The sequence below is a fragment of the Ranitomeya imitator genome, chromosome 1, assembly GCF_032444005.1.
Source record: "Ranitomeya imitator isolate aRanImi1 chromosome 1, aRanImi1.pri, whole genome shotgun sequence".
Lineage (NCBI taxonomy): Eukaryota > Metazoa > Chordata > Amphibia > Anura > Dendrobatidae > Ranitomeya > Ranitomeya imitator.
Genome location: NC_091282.1, coordinates 32,146,908 through 32,163,015, shown reverse-complemented (window position 1 = coordinate 32,163,015; position 16,108 = coordinate 32,146,908). Strand labels below are relative to the sequence as shown.

Sequence of the window (16,108 nt, the reverse complement as noted above, 5' to 3'; positions counted from 1 at the left end):
TCAAAGACCTAAACACAGCCTAATCCAACCTCAAAGACCGCAGCCCAACCCAACTTCAGACACCCCAACCTGGTCCGTCCCCAAAGACACCAGTCTGAGCAACCTAAATCAATCTTAAAGACCCCAATCTGATTCAACCACAAAGATGCCAACACAACCAAACAACTTCAAAAACCTAAGCCCAACTCAACGTCAACGACTTCAGCCCAGGCAAATATCAACCCCTCACCTACAGAGTAGCTGTGGTCCAGAATGTCCTACAGATCTGTGACACAACATGGATGATAAGTACCTGCACACTTCCTATACTGGAGGATTGCGATTGGTGCTCGCTCTAGTCTGGGTATGTGTGTGCACACCGGAGCCGGGCCAGACTGTGCGGGAGGCGTCCGACTACTGTACGATCTCTTACCTTTTGATACTGTCCCCCGCAGACAGGATGATATTTGCTTTCAGCCGCTGGTGATTTTCTTCTGTAACTCCGGGATCTCGTCTCTTGGCATCGGTCTGAAAATGTCATTGACCCCAAAAAATTATATCTAGACTGGTCCTAAAGCAGGTTCTCAGATGATCAATATGGAAGTCAAAGGGGTTGTCAACGATTAAAAATAAAAGTCTGTTTTTATTTTATAGAAGCAGCGCCTCTCCTGTCCACAGGTGGGATTTGGTATTGCAACATATTGGAACCAAAATGCAATTCAACCTATGGACTGGACTGACGATGTTTCTGGAATCAAACTTATTCTTTCTGATCCCAGAAAACCCCTTTTATACCTCAACAACCAAGTATGTAGAATGTAGAGTATAGAGAGCTCAAAGCAGCAAAGACTCATAATATGGCAGCACTGAATGCAGCACTCCCACATCTCCCAATCACAGCCAGGACCACATTACAACCTATAGTCTGCTATTTCATACCTATATGAGACAACAGATAGAGCCCAAAATCCCATGCACAGACGTAATGTAATGCTCAGCTTCCTGCAGCCACCACTAGGGGGAGCTCCCTGTATACAGAGATACATGATAAGATCCTGTCTGCAGTCACCACTAGGGGGAGCTCCCTGTATACAGAGATACATGATAAGATCCTGTCTGCAGTCACCACTAGGGGGAGCTCCCTGTATACAGAGATACATGATAACATCCTGTCTGTAGCCACCACTAGGGGGAGCTCCCTGTATACCTGTATACAGAGATACATGATAAGATCCTTTCTGCAGCCACCACTAGGGGGAGCTCCCTGTATACAGAGATACATGCGAAGATCCTGTCTGCAGCCACCACTAGGGGGAGCTCCCTGTATGCAGAGATACATGATAAGATTCTGTCTGCAGCCACCACTAGGGGGAGCTCCCTGAATACAGAGATACATGATAAGATCCTGTCTGCAGTCACCACTAGGGGGAGCTCCCTGTATACAGAGATACATGATAACATCCTGTCTGCAGCCACCACTAGGGGGAGCTCCCTGTATACAGAGATACATGATAAGATCCTGTCTGCAGCCACCACTAGGGGGAGCTCCCTGTATACAGAGATACATGATAAGATCCTTTCTGCAGCCACCACTAGGGGGAGCTCCCTGTATACAGAGATACATGCGAAGATCCTGTCTGCAGCCACCACTAGGGGGAGCTCCCTGTATACAGAGATACATGATAAGATCCTGTCTGCAGTCACCACTAGGGGGAGCTCCCTGTATACAGAGATACATGATAAGATCCTGTCTGCAGCCACCACTAGGGGGAGCTCCCTGTATACAGAGATACATGATAACATCCTGTCTGCAGCCACCACTAGGGGGAGCTCCCTGTATACAGAGATACATGATAAGATCCTGTCTGCAGCCACCACTAGGGGGAGCTCCCTGTATACAGAGATACATGATAAGATCCTGTCTGCAGCCATCACTAGGGGGAGCTCCCTGTATACAGAGATACATGCGAAGATCCTGTCTGCAGCCACCACTAGGGGGAGCTCCCTGTATACAGAGATACATGATAAGATCCTGTCTGCAGTCACCACTAGGGGGAGCTCCCTGTATACAGAGATACATGATAAGATCCTGTCTGCAGCCACCACTAGGGGGAGCTCCCTGTATACAGAGATACATGATAAGATCCTGTCTGCAGCCACCACTAGGGGGAGCTCCCTGTATACAGAGATACATGATAAGATCCTGTCTGCAGCCACCACTAGGGGGAGCTCCCTGTATACAGAGATACATGATAAGATCCTTTCTGCAGCCACCACTAGGGGGAGCTCCCTGTATACAGAGATACATGCGAAGATCCTGTCTGCAGCCACCACTAGGGGGAGCTCCCTGTATACAGAGATACATGATAAGATCCTGTCTGCAGTCACCACTAGGGGGAGCTCCCTGTATACAGAGATACATGATAAGATCCTGTCTGCAGCCACCACTAGGGGGAGCTCCCTGTATACAGAGATACATGATAAGATTCTGTCTGCAGCCACCACTAGGGGGAGCGTCCTGTATACAGAGATACATGATAAGATTCTGTCTGCAGCCACCACTAGGGGGAGCTCCCTGTATACAGAGAAACATAAGATTCTGTCTGCAGCCACCACTAGGGGGAGCTCCCTGTATACAGATACATGATAAGATCCTGCCTGCAGTCACCACTAGGGGGAGCTCCCTGTATACAGATACATGATAAGATCCTGTCTGCAGCCACCACTAGGGAGAGCTCCCTGTATACAGAGATACATGATAAGATTCTGTCTGCAGCCACCACTAGGGGGAGCTCCCTGTATACAGAGATACATGATAAGATCCTGTCTGCAGCCACCACTAGGGGGAGCTCCCTGTATACAGAGATACATGATAAGATCCTGTCTGCAGCCACCACTAGGGGGAGCTCCCTGTATACAGAGATACATGATAAGATTCTGTCTGCAGCCACCACTAGGGGGAGCTCCCTGTATACAGAGATACATGATAAGATTCTGTCTGCAGCCACCACTAGGGGGAGCTCCCTGTATACAGAGATACATGATAAGATCCTGTCTGCAGTCACCACTAGGGGGAGCTCCCTGTATACAGATACATGATAAGATCCTGTCTGCAGCCACCACTAGGGGGAGCTCCTTGTATACAGAGATACATGATAAGATCCTGTCTGCAGCCACCACTAGGGAGAGCTCCCTGTATACAGAGATACATGATAAGATCCTGTCTGCAGCCACCACTAGGGGGAGCTCCCTGTATACAGAGATACATGATAAGATCCTGTCTGCAGCCACCACTAGGGAGAGCTCCCTGTATACAGAGATACATGATAAGATCCTGTCTGCAGCCACCACTAGGGGGAGCTCCCTGTATACAGAGATACATGATAAGATCCTGTCTGCAGCCACCACTAGGGGGAGCTCCCTGTATACAGAGATGTTTATTGCTCTGCTGGCGGACATTGGGGACATTTTATGTCCTGCCTCCAGCCTTATAGGAGAGATACCCTCCTTACCTGTATGTGCGGCGGTACGTTGCTCTTCAGCCACATTATCTTGGACGGATCAGGTACGTCTTTGGGGAGATGTAATAACATTGGGGCGCAGCGGGTGGCATTCTGCGCTGGGGGGGTATAGAGCACTGGAGCTGAGCGCAGGTGGAGCAGATGGATTCCCGTTTTGTTCTGTTCACTTCCAAGAAGACTGATCTGCGGTTGTTGGTGACTGTGGCCGGCGCTCTGTGACGTGGACGGAAGGGCTGGGGGTCTTCTGCTCACAGATTCCGCCCATTTCTGCGATTTCTGTGTCCTGATGGGATCACTGGCACCAGTGATACCTGGAGGTTGGGTCTGACGAGCGGGCACAGGGGTGGGCATTCTGGGGGCAGCGCTCACAGGTGCCCATGCTTCTCTCACTGGGGGTCTTATGTTCAATGGTAGGAATTGGGGGTCGGACTGCAGTCTGAGCAGCGGAAATCCACTGGGGTTATTCATCACAGGAGGTCTGATGAGCATTGGAGTCATCTGTGGCCCTGATGGGGCAGTTACTAGGGGCAGACGGTGGGGAGGACCGGTGCTTAATAACCCCAACCTCGCTGGGATCTTTGCTCCATCGCTGGGGGGAATGCGGAGCTCCGGAAGTTTCTGCACAGAGAACAAGAGCAAGACAGTCAGCAAGAGAGCTTAGAAGTAGACTATGCCCTGTCTCTGCCAACCGCAAAGACCCCGACCTTGTCCACCGCGACTGCAAAGACCTAGGCCTTGCCCAGTGACACCTCAAAGACCTTGGCCCCTCCACACCACGATCGCAAAGAACCCAACTCTGCCCACCAAGAACCTGACACTGCCCACCATGACCGCAAAGACCCCAGGCCCTGCCCACTGCAACCACAAAGAGCACAGCCCTGCCCACCGCAAAGTCCATGGGCCACCGAAACACCACGGCTCTCCTGCCCATCAAGACCTCAAAGACACCTACCTTGTCCACCACAACGAAGCTGACCTCAAAGAACCAAGCTCAGCTCACTGCAACGATCCCACCATGACTATAAAAGTCCCAGCTGGGCCCATCGTGACCCTATCGAGCCCAGCCAGCCCTGATCCTGGCCCATCGTGACCTTATAGACCCCAGCCAGCCCTGATCCTGGCCCATCGTGACCTTATAGACCCCAGCCAGCCCTGATCCTGGACCATCGTGACCTCATAGACCCCAGCCAGCCCTGATCCTGGCCCATCGTGACCTTATAGACCCCAGCCAGCCCTGATCCTGGCCCATCGTGACCTTATAGACCCCAGCCAGCCCTGATCCTGGACCATCGTGACCTTATAGACCCAAGCCAGCCCTGACCCTGGCCCATCGTGGCCTTATAGACCCCAGCCAGCCCTGACCCTGGCCCATCGTGGCCTTATAGACCCCAGCGAGCCCTGACCGCTCATCACGACCCAAACCCTCATGTGGATACGTAACCAAACCACCAAATACCCTGCAGGAACATGTAAAACTCCTGCTGCAGATATTCTACATTTTCACTACCTCCACCCTCCAGTAGGGGGCCCACATGTACACAGCTGTGACCTGCCACGTCGGGGTCCGGATCTCTGATGGACCTGGGTGATGTCGGGGGATCGTCACGTAAACTGAGGACATGACACATTACCTGTAGAGCCTCCTTATTCCGCTCGTTTCCGCCCATTCCTGCAGCATCGACAGCGCCGCCCGTTTGCAGCACGCCCGCTTTCCGCTGCACGTCAGGCACTGGTTCTGCAGCCGCGGTTTGTGATGGGGCCGGATGAATGACCTGAGGTGCAGAGTGGTCGCCCGCAGGGTTTAAGACTGGATTCCTTCCCATTTGTGAGGTTTGCTCCAAGACGTGCTGCAGCGCCGGCACAGCCGCGAACGACGACCCCACCACCTGCATGAGACTCATGAAGTTGATCTGCTGGAGCTGGAAAAGAAATGCAGGAGAAACATCACTGCAATGTGTAACGGAGACCGTGCCGTCATCTGCAGGCGATACAGCCCCTGCGCTGCAAGGCAACACACTGAGCTCTGCTGCGCAACGCGACCACAAACAACACACAAGATACACGGCGCACAATGTACCATCCTCAGACTGCGTCTGTATGTGGCGTCAGGAGAGACATTTCCATACAGGACCCTGAGCCGGGTCATCAATGCTCAATCACAGACCGCCGACCTCCCGCTCCCCCCAATTAGCACAGTGAGGGTCCGTCCGTATCTTCTGGATCACTGTGCAGGGTCCGCGGCAGGTGCAGCAGACTGTGCCTTAGCCTCGGTAAAGCAATGACGGTGATGTGTAGTAGCGTCATGGCCCCCAAGGTCGGACCCTCGCCAGGCACACATTCTAGAATTGAAGCACAATGGGGGTCACCACCACGGCCATGAGAAGCGAGTCGTGACCTACCTGCAGGAGCCGGAACATCTCGTCCTGGAGAAGTTGTCTCACGGCCTCGGAGCCGGGAACCGGCTGTGGATAACGGCTGAGGTCAGGAGTGGCGGGTTCTGGCTGATTGGCGGTGGGAGCAGGAGGCAGGAGAGGGGCCGCGCTGGAGACAGACTGGGGGGCCGGGGGGTTCCATCCTGAAGAAGCTGGGGGGCCGTCATAACTGGAAGACAAAAACAATGCAAAATATGAGTAATTCGGATATTTCCTAAGTACCATAAATGCTGGCATGGAAGATTAGGACCCCCGCACAGAAGATCAGGAACCCCACTGACCCCGGTACCAAAGATCAGGACCCATGCTGACCCCGGCATCGATCGGGACCCCCACTGACTTCAACACCAAAGTTCAGAACCCAGCGCTGACCCCAGCACCAATGATCAGGACCCTTTGTAATAATGGCATCAATGATCAGGACCTTTTGCTGACCCTGACACCAGGAACCCTGCTGACCTAGTCATCGATGGTCAGGACCCTCGATACAAAAGATCAGGGTCCCCATGCTGACCCTGGCACCGGAGATCAGGACCCCCACTGACCCTGCCACCGGAGATCAGGACCACCGCTGACCCTGCCACCAGAGATCAGGACCACCGCTGACCCTGCCACCAGAGATCAGGACCACCGCTGACCCTGCCACCAGAGATCAGGACCACCGCTGACCCCGGCACCAGAGATCAGGACCACCGCTGACCCGGGCACCAGAGATCAGGACCACCGCTGACCCGGGCACCAGAGATCAGGACCACCGCTGACCCCGGCACCAGAGATCAGGACCACCGCTGACCCGGGCACCAGAGATCAGGACCACCGCTGACCCGGGCACCAGAGATCAGGACCACCGCTGACCCCGGCACCAGAGATCAGGACCACCGCTGACCCGAGCACCAGAGATCAGGACCACCGCTGACCCGGGCACCAGAGATCAGGACCACCGCTGACCCCGGGCACCAGAGATCAGGACCACCGCTGACCCCGGGCACCAGAGATCAGGACCACCGCTGACCCCGGGCACCAGAGATCAGGACCACCGCTGACCCCGGACACAAGAGATCAGGACCACCGCTGACCCCGGGCACCAGAGATCATGACCACCGCTGACCCCGGCACCCGAGATCAGGACCACCGCTGACCCCGGCACCCGAGATCAGGACCACCGCTGACCCCGGGCACCAGAGATCAGGACCACCGCTGACCCCGGGCACCAGAGATCATGACCACCGCTGACCCCGGCACCCGAGATCATGACCACCGCTGACCCCGGCACCCGAGATCAGGACCACCGCTGACCCCGGGCACGAGAGATCAGGACCACCGCTGACCCCGGGCACGAGAGATCAGGACCACCGCTGACCCCGGCACCAGAGATCAGGACCCCCACTGACCCCGGCACCAGAGATCAGGACCACCGCTGACCCCGGGCACCAGAGATCAGGACCCCCACTGTCCTAGCACTGGAGATCAGGACCACCGCTGACCCCGGCACCAGAGATCAGGACCACCGCTGACCCCGGCACCAGAGATCAGGACCACCGCTGACCCCGGCACCAGAGATCAGGACCACCGCTGACCCCGGGCACCAGAGATCAGGACCACCGCTGACCCCGGCACCAGAGATCAGGACCACCGCTGACCCCGGCACCAGAGATCAGGACTACCACTGACCCCGGCACCAGAGATCAGGACCACCGCTGACCCCGGCACCAGAGATCAGGACCCCCACACTGCTGTATACTCCATGTGCTCATCTGTATACAGGCTGCAGCCTGTCACCTGTACATCAATGGACGCTCCTGTACCACGATCCACCCGATGCTGCTGGCGGTCAGGACCCTCGATACAAAAGATCAGGGTCCCCATGCTGACCCCGGCACCAGAGATCAGGACCCCCACTGACCCCGGCACCAGAGATCAGGACCACCGCTGACCCCGGGCACCAGAGATCAGGACCACCGCTGACCCCGGCACCAGAGATCAGGACCACCGCTGACCCCGGCACCAGAGATCAGGACCACCGCTGACCCCGGCACCAGAGATCAGGACCACCGCTGACCCCGGCATCAGAGATCAGGACCACCGCTGACCCCGGCACCAGAGATCAGGACCACCGCTGACCCCGGCACCAGAGATCAGGACCACCGCTGACCCCGGCACCAGAGATCAGGACCACCGCTGACCCCGGCACCAGAGATCAGGACCACCGCTGACCCCGGCACCAGAGATCAGGACCACCGCTGACCCCGGGCACCAGAGATCAGGACCACCGCTGACCCCGGCACCAGAGATCAGGACCACCGCTGACCCCGGCACCAGAGATCAGGACCACCGCTGACCCCGGGCACCAGAGATCAGGACCACCGCTGACCCCGGCACCAGAGATCAGGACCACCGCTGACCCCGGGCACCAGAGATCAGGACCACCGCTGACCCCGGGCACCAGAGATCAGGACCACCGCTGACCCCGGCACCAGAGATCAGGACCACCGCTGACCCCGGGCACCAGAGATCAGGACCACCGCTGACCCCGGGCACCAGAGATCAGGACCCCCACACTGCTGTATACTCCATGTGCTCATCTGTATACAGGCTGCAGCCTGTCACCTGTACATCAATGGACGCTCCTGTACCACGATCCACCCGATGCTGCCGGCGGTCAGGACCCTCGATACAAAAGATCAGGGTCCCCATGCTGACCCCGGCACCGATGATCAGGACCCCCGGTGACCCCGGCACCGATGATCAGGATCACCGCTGACCCCGGCACCAGAGATCAGGACCACCGCTGACCCCGGGCACCAGAGATCAGGACCACCGCTGACCCCGGGCACCAGAGATCAGGACCACCGCTGACCCCGGGCACCAGAGATCAGGACCACCGCTGACCCCGGGCACCAGAGATCAGGACCCCCACTGACCCCGGCACCAGAGGTCAGGACCCCCACTGACCTCGGCACCAGAGGTCAGGACCAACACTGACCCCGGTACTGGAGATCAGGACCACCGCTGACCCCGGCACTGGAGATCAGGACCACCGCTGACCCCGGCACTGGAGATCAGGACCACCGCTGACCCTGGCACTGGAGATCAGGACCCCCACTGACCCCGGCATCGGAGATCAGGACCCCACTGACCCCAGCACTGGAGATCAGGACCCCCACTGACCCCGGCACTGGAGATCAGGACCCCCACACTGCTGTATACTCCATGCGCTCATCTGTATACAGGCTGCAGCCTGTCACCTGTACATTAATGGACGCTCCTGTACCACGATCCGCCCGATGCTGCCGGCGGCCGCTGTTTGTTTTCATCTCCAAAGCAACAAAGTCTGGAGATCAGCGGCGTCCGATCCGGGAGAAAAATGTGAAATGCGCTGCACGGCTTAACCCCTTAACGCCCAGCAAGTTATAGGCCTCAGATTTTGTTCATCTACTTATCAAATGGTGACGACGTTAGTTATTATTTTTCAACTTCATTAAAAGTACATTTTTGCAGCTTTTTTTCTGCCAAATAATATGGAAAAAAGGTAAAAAAAAAAATATTCTTTGCACACATTTATCTATCTGGGGGCTTTTTATATAATTGGTGGTAGTTTATTATGGATTTTTTATTACTATTATTTTTTAAATATTTTGCATATTCTTTCTTACATTTTTACTTTTTAGTTTTGGAATAATGTTCCTCCTCCTACAAAAAAAAAAGGAGACTGATCTAGTTTTGCATTCACTGACTACCCGACCCTCCACCTGTAGGGACCCCCCACACTCTGATAAGTTTAGGAGAAGCAGCTAAATAAAACAATCCAGCCACCACCAGGGGGAGCTCACTGCTATGGAGTAGAATAGGAGCTGTGTATACACTGTGCAATGAGCTCCCCCTAGTGGTTGGATGTAGGTGAACAGAACTTTATAGTGTAACTTTTTGGGCTGTTCGGAAGCTGGAACAGAAAAACAAAACTCCGACCACTAAAATAAAATATAATAATGCATCTGCTTTCCTGTCCTACCTCCGTAACCATCACAAAATATTAGGCGACATATCTGGACAGTCTGTATACAAGGAAAAGTGCAGTTTATTTTCTCCACCAATGTAATAGATCCCACTCTGGAATCAGAGAAACCCCCTGCACTCACAGTGACGCTCCTCTTATGTTCGGGACGGCCGCTTCCTCTGGATCTGAATGTTCGGGGTCACCGGACCGGATCTGAAGAAGAGGAGAGAGCGTCAGATATTGGCTGTGATGATTGGGGTCCCGGACTGTTGGGGTTCGGAGCTCACCGCCGCCTCCTGGTGGACAGGACGAATGCTGACAGCGATCTTTATGCTCCTTTGTGTGTCACTTTCCTCTTCTTGGTCATCTGCTTGACACAATTTGTAAATAAATAAAAATTTATGTTTCAAAAAAAAAAAAAAAATATTATTTATTTCAGCTTTATTGGTTTCTTAAAGGGGTTGTCCAGTATTTTTTTTTTACATAGATGCATGGGGCTAGAAATCATTTTTGCAAACTCATTTTGTATCCAGGAATAAACAGTGAAGCACAGAGGATAGAGAAGGGAAACGGTGCAACATTACTAATGGAACCAAAGTGCAAAAATGATACTCTAGAAGCAAGAAACTATAGTCAGACCCCCATCTTCATGAAGGAAAACTGTTTCTACCTCCCCCATTTTGTCATCAACACAAGATAAAAAGCCAAATCCAGCACGAACCGTCCGATTCTGGCCGAAGCTCCAGTCTGTGGAGGTCACTCAGGACGGACTGACCCTCTTGAGACTTTTCCTGAGCCCCCGGCTGCCTCTGCTCATCCTGCTTGCGACTTATTTCTGATGACGCTCTAGGAGGACAGATCAGAGTTACAGCGGCTCGGATGTGATGACACCACGTCTGCGGAGACCACTCACCTGGAAGCGTTCTCCTCCCCCGATTCACCATCCAGCTCATGTTCTCCACACGGGGGAGAGGTTTCCGGCACCAAACGCTCAGCGCCCTCCAGGGATTTCATCTGTAGTTTGGGATCTATTGCTCCTTGTATAACGGGAGCAACAATGGATTCACTGGAAGGAACCTGCAGGTGATAATGGCGACAGTCCAATATCAGGGAAAATGAGGTTCAGCAGCATAAACTAAGACCCGACAGGTCCGGCCGATACCCAATTTTGGGACACAAGAGGAATTAAGCGCCAAATATCCGGAGAATATATTCATTGGAAAAGCAGAAAAGATGATGAACCATCTCTGAGGAATGTGGATATCTGACAGATTTAGTGACCACTAGAGGGAGCTCACTACATACAGAGTTATACAGCCACCACTAGGAGGAGCTCACCACATACAGATTTATACAGCCACCACTAGAGGGAGCCCACTACATACAGATTTATACAGTCACCACTAGGGGGAGCTCACTACATACTGATTTATATAGTCACCACTAGGAGGAGCTCACCACATACAGATTTATACAGTCACCACTAGGGGGAGCTCACTACATACAGATTTATACAGTCACTACTAGAGGGAGCTCACTACATACTGATTTATATAGTCACCACTAGAAGAGCTCACTACATACAGATTTATACAGTCACCACTAGGGGAGCTCACTACATACAGATTTATACAGTCACTACTAGAGGGAGCTCACTACATACTGATTTATATAGTCACCACTAGGAGGAGCTCACCACATACAGATTTATACAGTCACCACTAGGGGGAGCTCACTACATACAGATTTATACAGTCACTACTAGAGGGAGCTCACTACATACAGATTTATACAGTCACCACTAGGGGAGCTCACTACATACTGATTTATACAGTCACCACTAGGGGGAGCTCACTACATACTGATTTATACAGTCACTACTAGAGGGAGCTCACTACATACTGATTTATATAGTCACCACTAGAAGAGCTCACTACATACAGATTTATACAGGCAACACTAGGGGAGCTCACTACATATAGATTATACAGTCACCACTAAGGGGAGCTCACTACATACAGATTTATACAGTCACCACTAGGGGGAGCTCACTACATACAGATTTATATAGTCACCACTAGAAGAGCTCACTACATACAGATTTATACAGTCACCACTAGGAGGAGCTCACTACATACAGATTTATACAGTCACCACTAGGAGGAGCTCACTACATACAGATTTATATAGTCACCACTAGGAGGAGCTCACTACATACAGATTTATACAGTCACCACTAGGGGGAGCTCACTACATACAGATTTATATAGTCACCACTAGAAGAGCTCACTACATACAGATTTATACAGTCACCACTAGGAGGAGCTCACTACATACAGATTTATACAGTCACCACCAGGGGGAGCTCACTACATACAGATTTATACAGTCACCACCACTAGGAAGAGCTCACTACATACAGATTTATACAGTCATCACTAGGAGAAGCTCACTACATACAGATTTATACAGTCACCACTAGGAGGAGCTCACTACATACAGATTTATACAGTCACCACTAGGAGGAGCTCACTACATACAGGTTTATACAGTCACCACTAGGGGGAGCTCACTACATACAGATTATACAGTCACCACTAGGAGGAGCTCACTACATACTGATTTATACAGTCACCACTAGAGGGAGCTCACTACAGACAGATTTATACAGTCACCACTAGGAGCTCACTACATACAGATTTATACAGTCACCACTAGAGGGAGCTCACTATATACAGATTATACAGCCACCACTAGAGGGAGCTCACTACATACAGATTTATACAGTCACCACTAGAAGGCGCTCGCTACATACAGATTTATACAGTCACCACTAGAGGGAGCTCACTACATATAGATCTATACAGTCACCACTAGAAGGCGCTCGCTACATACAGATTTATACAGTCACCACTAGAGGGAGCTCACTACATATAGATCTATACAGTCACCACTAGAGGGAGCTCACTACATACAGATTTATACAGTCACCACTAGGGGGAGCTCACTACATACAGATTTATACAGTCACCACTAGGGGGAGCTCACTACATACAGATTTATACAGTCACCACTAGGAGGAGCTCACTACATACAGATTTATACAGTCACCACTAGGAGCTCACTACATACAGATTTATACAGTCACCACTAGAGGGAGCTCACTATATACAGATTATACAGCCACCACTAGAGGGAGCTCACTACATACAGATTTATACAGTCACCACTAGAAGGCGCTCGCTACATACAGATTTATACAGTCACCACTAGAGGGAGCTCACTACATATAGATCTATACAGTCACCACTAGAAGGCGCTCGCTACATACAGATTTATACAGTCACCACTAGAGGGAGCTCACTACATATAGATCTATACAGTCACCACTAGAGGGAGCTCACTACATACAGATTTATACAGTCACCACTAGGGGGAGCTCACTACATACAGATTTATACAGTCACCACTAGGGGGAGCTCACTACATACAGATTTATACAGTCACCACTAGAAGAGCTCACTACATACAGATTTATACAGTCACCACTAGGAGGAGCCCACTACATACAGATTTATACAGTCACCACTAGGGGGAGCTCACTACATACAGATTTATACAGTCACCACTAGAGGGAGCTCACTACATACAGATTTATACAGTCACCACTAGAGGGAGCTCACTACACACAGATTTATACAGCCACCACTAGAGGGAGCGCACTACATACAGATTTATAGTCACCACTAGAGGGAGCTCACTACATACAGATTTATACAGTCACCACTAGGGGGAGCTCACTACATACAGATTTACACAGTCACCACTAGGGGAGCTCACTACCTACAGATTTATAGTCACTACTAGGGGGCACTCTTTACATGCAGATTTATACAGCCACCACTAGAGGGAGCTCACTACATACAGATTTATACAGCCACCACTAGAGGGAGCTCACTACATACAGATTTATACAGTCACCAGTAGGAGGAGCTCACTACATACAGATTTATACAGCCACCACTAGGGGGAGCTCACTATATACAGATTTATACAGTCACCACTAGAGGGAGCTCACTACATACAGATTTATACAGCCACCACTAGAGGGAGCTCACTACATACAGATTTACACAGCCACCACTAGAGGGAGCTCACTACATACAGATTTATACAGTCACCACTAGAGGGAGCTCGCTACATACAGATTTATACAGCCACCACTAGAGGGAGCTCACTACATACAGATTTATACAGTCACCAGTAGGAGGAGCTCACTACATACAGATTTATACAGCCACCACTAGAGGGAGCTCACTACATACAGATTTATACAGTCACCACTATAGGGAGCTCACTACATACAGATTTATACAGTCACCACTAGGGGGAGCTCACTACATACAGATTTATACAGTCACCAGTAGGAGGAGCTCACAACAGGATCTACAGGATTATTTAGGAAGGAGCCTCCATCCACCAGTAAGAAGATGGCACAGCCGGCTGCTTTTTCCTAACTTTCTTAAAATCCTTGTATAGCTGTAGGAGCGTTACAATATCGCCCCTAGGACAATCTTACATGGTGCATGTAGGTGCTCCCCAGATACGGCCGCTCCAGCAGCCATATTGATGTGAGTAAGGCAGCGGAGGACGTCTTGGCGCGGATGGCGGTGCTCGCAGCAACATGGCACAGTTCAGCTTTGCCCGTGCTCCAGAACAGCCTCTGGTCGGACCATCGGATTAGCCATTCCACCAGTTTGGCTTCTCGATTGTACTTGGTCTGCAGCTCGCCCCCCAGTTCTTCATTGGGGGTGCAGTGCTTGCCCTGGATTAGTCGGTATCTGTGGTGGTCCTGTCTGGGGGAGGATGGCACAGATGCTAATGGCACATTGCTGTCTCTGTCCTTTGGTCCTGGATCTTGCAGACCAAACAGGCCGCTCCGGACTGGCCGTCCTGATACCTTAGGAATGGATCTCTTCCCCGCGATCAGTGGCTTCCCCAGTACGATGGTGGGACCTGCAGCGCGGTGGGGCTCAGCCGCACCTCGTGTGGGAAACAACGCGCCCTCCGTGTCCACAGAGTCACCTAAACTTTCAGATTTCAGCATAAAGCAGGACCCCGCCCTGAAGACGCTCCCGATCCTGGCCCTCACCAGCTTACGCTTCAGGGTGGTGTGAACATCGAAGACGAGAGAGTTCAGCTCATGGTCTCGCAGCTGCCGGGAGAAAGACGTGAGGAACGGGATCCCGGGCTCGCTGCCGTGGAGAAGGTCCCGCTCCAGGAGATAACTGAGGAACAGATCCAAGAAACGGCCGTACTCGTCATCGTTGCACTCAAATTCCCAGGTGCCGACTCTGGGTGGAGATGGCCCAGACTCGCCGCGAGCTTCTCTTTTTGCCCTTAATTTCTTACTGACGCCTTTGCTCAGTTTTCCAGCGTTCACAGCTTCATCCAAAGGAAGACTGCCCTCCATTCTGTAAAAAAGAAATGCTGACATCAGAAATGACGCAGAAAACCACCATCAAGATGTAACTCAACTATAAGCTGGCGACATGGCAGCTCGGCACAGATTTATACAGCCACCACTAGGGGGAGCTCACTACATACAGATTTATACAGTCACCACTAGAGGGAGCTCACTACATACAGATTTATACATCCATCACTAGGAGGAGCTCACTACATACAGATTTATACAGCCACCACTAGGAGGAGCTCACAACATACAGATTATACGGCTACCACTAGGGGAGCTCACTACATACAGATTTATGCAGCCACCACTAGGGGGAGCTCACTACATACAGATTTATACAGTCACCACTAGAGGGAGGTCACTACATACAGATTTATACAGTCACCACTAGGAGGAGCTCACAACATACAGATTTATATACAGCCACTGTCAAGGTGAAAATATGTCTTTATACACTTTTGTACTTTTATATATACTTATGCTGTGAAACAATAAGTTTTTCCCCTTCATGCTTATTAATGCATATGTAATTGTAGTGAAGATGGCTGCCAGTATTCACCTTTGCTCCAGATTCACTCTGCTGAAGAAGCAAGTTACATATTCCAGAAGGACAAGTATCATTTCTCTGGAAATGATACTTAAAGCGATGTGGACAAGATGTGGACAAAGGAAGATGATGATGTCAGAGCCAACCAGAAGGACTGAA

At 51.7% G+C, this 16,108-nt stretch overlaps 1 protein-coding gene across 3 annotated transcripts in view; it reads right to left on the bottom strand.

The window, feature by feature from the left end:
- The window catches only part of CPLANE1 (ciliogenesis and planar polarity effector complex subunit 1), a 66,282-nt gene that overhangs the window by 15,555 nt on the left and 34,619 nt on the right, over nt 1-16,108 (bottom strand). For all 3 annotated transcript variants that reach the window (XM_069745940.1, XM_069745941.1, XM_069745942.1), the window contains 9 exons: nt 14,506-15,400; nt 10,840-11,003; nt 10,648-10,772; nt 10,214-10,293; nt 10,069-10,139; nt 5,900-6,101; nt 5,132-5,419; nt 3,492-4,118; nt 413-507 (listed from right to left, as the gene is read on the bottom strand). In XM_069745940.1, the coding sequence (XP_069602041.1) occupies nt 413-507; nt 3,492-4,118; nt 5,132-5,419; nt 5,900-6,101; nt 10,069-10,139; nt 10,214-10,293; nt 10,648-10,772; nt 10,840-11,003; nt 14,506-15,400 (2,547 nt within the window). The remainder of the gene's footprint in view (nt 1-412; nt 508-3,491; nt 4,119-5,131; nt 5,420-5,899; nt 6,102-10,068; nt 10,140-10,213; nt 10,294-10,647; nt 10,773-10,839; nt 11,004-14,505; nt 15,401-16,108) is intronic.